The sequence below is a fragment of the Nilaparvata lugens genome, unplaced genomic scaffold (assembly GCF_014356525.2).
Source record: "Nilaparvata lugens isolate BPH unplaced genomic scaffold, ASM1435652v1 scaffold9188, whole genome shotgun sequence".
Taxonomy (NCBI): domain Eukaryota; kingdom Metazoa; phylum Arthropoda; class Insecta; order Hemiptera; family Delphacidae; genus Nilaparvata; species Nilaparvata lugens.
This window is the reverse complement of record NW_024094931.1, coordinates 575-9,048: the sequence shown is the minus strand read 5'-3', so window position 1 is coordinate 9,048 and position 8,474 is coordinate 575. Positions and strand designations below refer to the sequence as shown.

Below are 8,474 nucleotides of genomic sequence, written 5' to 3'. Positions count from 1 at the left end.
AAATTGGGATAGAGAAAACCCAAACAATCACAGACCGATAGCACTATTATCTGGTTTGCTTAAATCCTGGAAAAAATAGTTGTATCAGGTTGGTAAATTTTTTAACAAAACAATGTTTTTATAGTAAGAACCAGTTTGGTTTCCAAAAAGGGCGCAATACAGAAGATGCTATGCTGAAACTAACTTCCGAAATTTACAATGGCATAAATGAGAACAAGAAGTGTGCTAGCCTCTTCCTTGACATACGAAAAGCGTTCCATACGGTTAAAATGATATATTAAACATAAATTTTCAATGCACGAGTGAGGGTGTGTGCAACGCCGGTTCAAAAGTTTCTGGGGAATAGAACTCAACAAGTTAAAATTGGCAAAGCTTAGTGAGAAAATGTATATACTCGCGGTGTACCTCAGGATCAGGACTTCCCCCTGAGTTATTACTTGTTTATATTAATGACTTGCTGCAACAGAGCTGCTTACATTTAGGCGGGGATAGGAAATTCACGAATGACGCATCATCACGACGTCTCAACTACCGAACTAATCAGTTTGAAATTTTGCATATAGATTCTCAATCTACCGAGGATGGCTATTGGTCTATTTTGAATTCTTCAGATTTCTATTACGTCAATTTTTCAGCTTTCAGTTTTAATTAGACCCTTGCGGAGCACGGGACCTGCTAGTTTATGCTGTGCAAGGCTGAAAATAAACTTTCTACTCGTGATATTTTCAAATTTTTCCGATTTGAACGGATCAATCATGATCTATCATCAAGCTTCAAATTGAAAACGTTTTCTTGGCGAAACATTACTTTTGAGATATGAGCGCCTGAGTTTAATTTTTGGGACAGAATATTTCAAATTCGGTCCGATATAAATCCATGGATTTGGAGGATGAATTCTTCATGGTATTGTTGGTCTAGTTGAACAAGAAGTTTCTGAAAATATCAATTTTTGAAAAAGTTATTCAATTTACCAAAAATAACCCAAGATTTCTCAACTAAAAGTTATTTTTAGTAAATTGAATAACTATCTTAAAATTGATATTCTCAGAAAATGTTTGTTTCACTAGATCAACAATACCATGAAGAATTCATCCTCTGAATGTCATGAATTTAACTCCTACCGAATTTGAAATGTTCTGTCCCAAAAATTCAATCTTTAGGCGCTCATAACTCAAAAAGTAATGATCAGAGAAAAATGTTTCCTTAGAAAACTTTTTCATTTTGATAGCTTGATGATATACAAATCGGGAAACTTTGAAAAATATCACGAGTAGAAAGTTTATTTTCAGCCTTTGCACAGAATAAATAAAATTCAGGAATGAAATAGTTAAGGCTGAGCCTGTTTTTTTTCATTCAAAATCCCATTCTATGATGACCGTACGTTATTAATTGAATAGAATAGAATTACTGCCTTTATCAAAATTGATAAAGAGAAATAAAGTGAATGAATAAATGTACGAATGTTATATGCAAGTTAGCTGTCACGGGACGTATAGTGTGTGAATGACAGTCATATCATGGCAGGTGGAGATTGAGTACTGAATGGAATTAGGGCCGAGAGTCCAAAGGGCTGCAAGGTTCTAGGGGATAAGCAGGGACCAGCTGCCTATCTCGGTTGCAAAATATTAATACAGGCCTGGTGTAGCACCACCAGCTCCACCATCCACTCGAGCATGGATTGCCTTATCTCTTTGGCTAAGTCGGTGATGGGGGGGGAAGAGTGGACTCTCTCACCTCCCTGCCCAGCCCTTATACTGTGACCGACGAGTTAATCTGAAGAGCTGAGGACTTCTTTGATAAGTCACACTCATCCCGACGGTACTATGGAGAAGAGAAATGGTATCCTATCGTATATAGTTCTAGATTACTTATTGTCCGAGCGAAGTGAGGTCTAAGATACAATTCGACGGTGGACATTTCTCTTAATGTTTAAATGTTATATATTTTTATGTTGCGCATTTACGGCGAAACGCGTAATAGATTTTCATGAAATTTGACATGTATGTCCTTTTTTAAATTGCGCGTCGACGTATATACAAGGTTTTTGGAAATTTCAAGGATAATATAAAAGGAAAAAGGAGCCTCCTTCATACGCCCAATATTACCGTAAAATCAGACTATAGAAATTATTCATCATAAATCAGCTGTCTAGTGGAATATAATACTACCCGTTCAAAAACATCGAACATCTTGAAAATGTATCTTTCCATTAACGGTAGTAGACAGTTGACTATAATACTACCCGTTCAAAAACATCGAACATCTTGATAATTGTATCTTTCCATCAACATTGTAAACATTTGCAGCCAGACCTGATAACAGCGCTCACACTCACATTCCGGGACGACACGTCACGGTACGATATAGGACAGAAAGCTCTATGTTTATTTAGGATTTTTTCTAGACATTTTTGAGTGATAAATTATTTTTATTTCTTGAGAAAACATAACAAACAACAGGTCAATGTAACTCACTGAGCGCGAAGTCTACTGTTCACAGAACTACTAGTGATAGAAATGATGTACTATGGAGAAGTTAAATGATATCCTAACGTATATAGTTTTAGATTACTTATGTTGGAAATGATATCCTATCGTATATGGTTTTAGATTACCTATGATGGAAACTCACTGTGGAAGCACACTTTTTTCACTAGTGACGCGAAGCTTATACATTTAGGGCCGGTTTCCGAGCTCGGGATTAACTAAGTTCTAGACTTTAAACAGCTGGAGTCAGAAAATTTGCTTCCTAAACGGGGCGTAGTCGTAGTCATAGTCACAGTCACGTTTAAATAAATTTCGAAAAACTAAAAAATCAACACAAAATAAACAGCAAATAGTGTAAAGTTTCAGCTATTTTGAATTATTATGAATGTGTCATTTCATCAAGGAGAAGCTAAAATAAAAGATAAAATAGTGTAGGGTTTCAGATATTTCGAATTATTAGGAATGTTCATTTCATCAAGGAGAAACGTTTCCAGATTATATAATGAGAAAATAAAGATTGCCATAAAAACAGCGACTACGCCCCGTTCCGGAAAGCCAATTTCTGACTTCAGCTGTTTAAAGTCTACTAAACTAAGCTAAATCCCGAGCTTGGAAACCGGTCCTTAATGATAGGCATAGTGATATATATCATACTACAGTGATAGCCTCAGTTCAAACCCGTTTCATCCCAAACTCATTTAGAAATGATTCCAAAAAGTAGTCGTCACTCCATTAATTTGAATCATCGTAATTTGAGTCAACATTCTAGTTGAAATCAATCATGGACAAAACCAGTAATTTTGAATCAAAGATCCAATCAAATATTAGATATTGCTTCCAATTATCAATGAAAACTAAAAAATGTAGTGTTATTTGGAAAATTCTGAAACCAGAATTGATGAACACAAACAAGAAAAAAATGTATTACTCCACAAATCATAGGCTGTTTCATTCCCAAACTCTTTTAAGATTATTCTAGAAAACGTAGTCGTCCTTCCATTAATTTAAGTCAGAATTTTACTTTAAATCAATCAATCAATAACCATGGAAAAACCTTTAATTATGAATCAATATAAAACGGATATTTGATCAAATATTGCAATTTTTTTCAATTATCACCGACAACTGGAAAATGTTTAGTTATTTGGAAAATTTTGAAACAGGAAGTAAAGAACACAAACAAGGAAGCAAATTTACTCCATTAATCATAGGTGGTATTTTTTCTGTAACTTCTATTTCTGTGAGAACTGTAACTTCATATACCTAGAGTATTATCATAGAATAAGCATATATAGAATTGATTATAGCGCTACCTTAGAACAGAGAGAAGTTGGTACTTATCCCTATAGTGAGATCCACGTTATAATGGCAGTAGATAAAGATAGAAGAATAGCGATGCCGATTCTCTGCTTTATTGATATATTTCTACACTGTCAAAAACATAATTGGCATCGTTGTGGACCTAGAAAAGGATAGTACCACCGGCTTTGTCGGATGATAGACAAGGATAGCAAAACCAAGTTGATCAAATACTGTCATTATAACGGACCTCACTATAGATCTTCCTTAATCTGCTTAGACCAGGAAAACGTCCGAGTGTATGTTTACCTGTGTACGTCCATTCTTCCTTCAATCTTAGTTATGGAGTGTGCTGGCCTATCAGCGTATTCCTCTACTGTAATTAAAAGTATCTGAAAGAGACTTATCTTTTGTCTTGCACAAAACAACAGCATTGTCCAGTCCACATCATGTAAGCTCATTGTAAGTAGCGGGAGATAAAATTGAGAACGCTTTTACTAAAGAGTTTTCATGAATTAAGCAGCATATTTGGAACTTTGTAGTGTAAAACTCAATGGATAAACGGGACAATACTTTGGGAGGAGAAAATCATGTAAGCTCAAAACCTCGTCTGGAAAGTGATATTCTGATAATTCTTCTATCATTTTAGAACATTGATTACATCGCATTCTCACAAAAAGGGAATCTAGAGGGTTTCAGAGTACATTACTTTATTGCAGGATTTTGTGAACAAAATAAGCTTGAAAGACCATTATTTTCAATAATGCGGATGATGGTCATGAAAAACGTAGTTGATTGGTCTCAAACGACCGTACAAGGAAATCTATTGATACTTGAAAGTTTGTCAAGGGATGAATGCTTTCTATAAGCTGTGAAAGAAGAAGAAGAGGAAAAGTCGATGGATAAGCTGAAAATAGGGAACAAGGAGAGGGAGTCATAATTGAGAATGCTTTTCACTAAAGAGTTTTCATGAATTGAGCAGCATATTAAGAATTAAGTAGTGTAGGATTCAATGAATAAACGGAAAATCTTTGGGAGAAAAGGGAACATTAGAGATAGTTAGTTACACTACAGAGTTTCCATTAATTTAGCAGAATATTCAGATATTAGTAATGTATTCTTAGGACATTAATTAACGTTTAAATTGCTTAAATTATTTCCTAGTAATAGTTTAGTCCATAAAAATTACTTCAGACTTGGGGGAAAAGCACGGCGCAGAGAAATGGAGGGAGATCAGCCAATTACAGGGATTTAATAGAGACATAGTTAGAATCGCAGTTGCCATCTTGTATATTGGAGTCAGTCGTCTGACTGCTTTCAGATAGAAATCTTCGCAGTTGTAGCATCAGCACAAGAACAGTCACTAGAAGTTGGAGAACGACGCCCGGCTCAGAACGGCAACATAGCGCATCTGTATCCCTCCCGCTGGATACTTTCTGTGCTGACGCTTTGCTTTCTGACTTTCCTCCAATTCAGAAGTTATTTTGTACGGACTATGAATCGTTGGCAATCATATTTGTAATATTTAGTAATATTTGTAATTTTTGGTAATTTCAATTCAATTCAATTTCAATTTCAATTTCAATTTCAATTTATTAAAAACACACAAACAAGACAAAACAAAATTACAAAGATTTACGAAACAAATAAAACACATAAAATGTACAAATATTACTATTAATACTTGTTAATATTTTTAATATTTGTAATATTTGTAATATTTGTAATATTGTAATATTTGTAATATATTTGTAATATTTGTAAATTTGTAATATTTGTAATATTTGTAATATTTGTAATATTTGTAATATTTGTAATATTGGTAATATTTTTAATATTTGTATTCTAATTTGTAATATTTGTAATATTTGTAATATTTGTAATATTTAGTAATATTTGTTTGACAGAGTGAGGAGACAGCATCCGGGAGAGGTGGAGGGAGAAGCGGCAAGCTGCGTGAGTGGAGGGGGAAGACACGAGTCGCTGCTTCAGCTGAGGAGGGGCTCCTCCTACCCCGAGACAGTGCTCGTGCCGAGGGAGATCAGCTGTGCAGCGGAGGAGTACTCCTGTTGGAGGGGCTGCTTGCCAAGCTCAGTTCCGCCCATGCCTTCTCCAATCTGCAGGTCAGCATTTTTTCCAGAGATCACAGAAATAATCTAAATAAAGATCACAGAATAAAAATATGTACTTACTTAATAATTTTCTCAAGGATTTGATCATAGAGTAACCAATTTAGTATCTCATATCGAAACAATTTGAGAATAATCAATTCAAGATCAATAATCAATAATCAAAATAACGAAAAAGGATAATCAATATCCAATTAAAATAGCTTCTCTGTGATTTATCTACAAGAGTCTGTAGTCTGTTGATATTCAAACCATATCTAATCAACTCATTTTTACATAGATATTCCAATTCAAGATGGTTAAAGCTGGTAGAAGCGGAAAACGAGCTACATCACAACAGGATAGTTACAACAGGAGCCTTGTACATGATAATTATAATCACAATCATATACAGAAGTAGTTTCAGAAGTATTGTCGAACATTCTAGGTTATTATTTTTGTTTTTCTACTTAGGAATTTTTATCTCAAAAAACGAAATGTATTGATCTGAAATTGGCATGAATATTTATGCTATGAAGACTCGACTTTAAAAAATAAAATAAAAAATTGTATATGTAAATTTTAAAAATGGCAGCTATTTTAATTTTTTATTGCAATTTCACTAAAACCGCTCACTTTCAAAAATTACAAAAGACAAAATTTGGCAATTTTATCAAGATTTCAAGGATACCTTATCAATTATTAAGATGGTCTCAGAATAACAGAGATTAATCTTTTCGTACTGCATGCATGATCATGAACAAAAAAATCATTCTGAAAAACATGTAAGATCAGCTGGATGGCCTATGGAGCATACCGAGTTCAACGCTTCATCTTAACTAAGGTCGTTAAGTCGTTAGGTCATGTCAGAGGCCCTGAAATTATCAGTTGCGACCTTAAAACTTTGACACCAGACCTGAGCCAGCCAGGTCACTCGATATTATTATTATTATCTTAACTACAATTGGAATTGAAAATTTAATATTAAAGTGTGAATGGGAAAGTCGTCATGTATGCAGTAGTAAAAGAATTAATTTCTTTGTTATTCTTCGACCAGTCTGATAAATTTTAACTGTATAGTGCCTATGTACGTGGCCTACATTTTTCAGTATAATCAAATCCACTCTCTCTTGAACAAGTGACTTAGGCCTATATGCCTTCATTTTACGATTACAATGGAACGTACATGCATTTAGCACCGCTATTTACCGTATTGCTTCTAGAGAGAGTATATAGAATTTAATGTAATACATTCTTTACTATCTGAGTATAGGTATGTAATACCTACATATAGAAACAATAGCGTAAACAATAGTATATTCACGCTATTGTTTCTCTATGGTAATATTATAGTGACTATACTCATCAAGCATATACTCATCTACTATACTCATCGAGTATGGTATACTCACTGGAGTGACTATAATCATAGAGAAACAATAGCGTAAGTACATATACCATGGTATAATGAGTTTATGTCGCAACTTTTACTGTTATCTCAAGCCGATTACTGTCGATTATTGTCGATTTTTACTGTTTTGTTGGGGTGAGAGGGTATGAACGGCACAATATGAGAGACTACCTGTGTCACACATCTTCAAGGGAAAGAACTACGTAGACTATAGGCTTGAGATAACAGTAGAAGTTACGACATAAACTCATTATACCATGCGATATCTACTTACGCTATTGTTTCTCTATGCTATAATCATCTACTGGAAACGTGAAACGAGGTAGATTAATGAATACTTGATTCTTCTCTTTTTTCACAGTCTACAATCTACAATGAGTGTTAATGCAACTCGAAAGCGCTCCAGTCTGTGAAAAGATGATTGTTTTGTACTTGAATAAACGCCAGTCAATTGGTTAGTCAGTCTCTCTGCCGATAAAAGCCATAAGAGTAAATTAATTGGTTAGTCAGTCAATTATTTGAATGGGGGTAACTTATTAAAGAGAATAAATAGTGTATTAATATTCTAGTTTACTACAAATTGCTAATGATTTAATAACCGAAACTACACTATGGCATCCTGATAATTCACTGATTGTGAATTAGCATGAGTTTCTGTGATAACCCATTTTTGCTGACTCCATTTTCTCTGTTTACCACAGGTGGAAATGCTGTACCAGCGTTACTTTCTACGTACTAACCAAAGTCACCTGACACACCTGTTGGGTCTCTTGGCAGCGCTTGCTTCGCTTCTTGGGGGTTGGCAGCTGGTGGGGGGGCTGTCACCCACTTCACAGTCACCTGCCTCCCTTCTCGCGAACGCACCCCTCCTAGCTGCCATCGCATGTCTCATCACATATTCCGGTGAGTTCTAGCTAAATTGCGAGATTCAATTTTATCAAATATTAGCCTTTTGTGTACGATGAAAATCTTCAAAACCATTGTTCCAGTCCAAGTCCAGTCAAATATTTGTTTTTCAGGAAACAGCCCCGAAAGAATTTTCTCGACGGTTCTATATGTATTTTGGGGCGCTGAATTCGCATCTGAAATTTGCTGACACGCCAGAGAGCGGCTTCACCCCCAAAACCCCCAAAACCCACAAAAACCTCCAAAATTTCGGACTTTTTTCAA

The 8,474-nt window shown here is 35.0% G+C and overlaps 1 protein-coding gene across 1 annotated transcript; it reads left to right on the top strand.

Annotated features, from left to right (window-relative positions):
* Positions 1–5,692: 5,692 nt before the first annotated feature.
* LOC120349295 (adenylate cyclase type 5-like) lies at positions 5,693–8,207 on the top strand (the record flags this gene model as incomplete). The annotated part of the gene is made up of 2 exons (XM_039419259.1): positions 5,693–5,908; positions 8,006–8,207. Coding segments are annotated over 2 exons (418 nt in total), but the record flags the coding sequence as incomplete, so codon positions are not given.
* Positions 8,208–8,474: the final 267 nt, after the last annotated feature.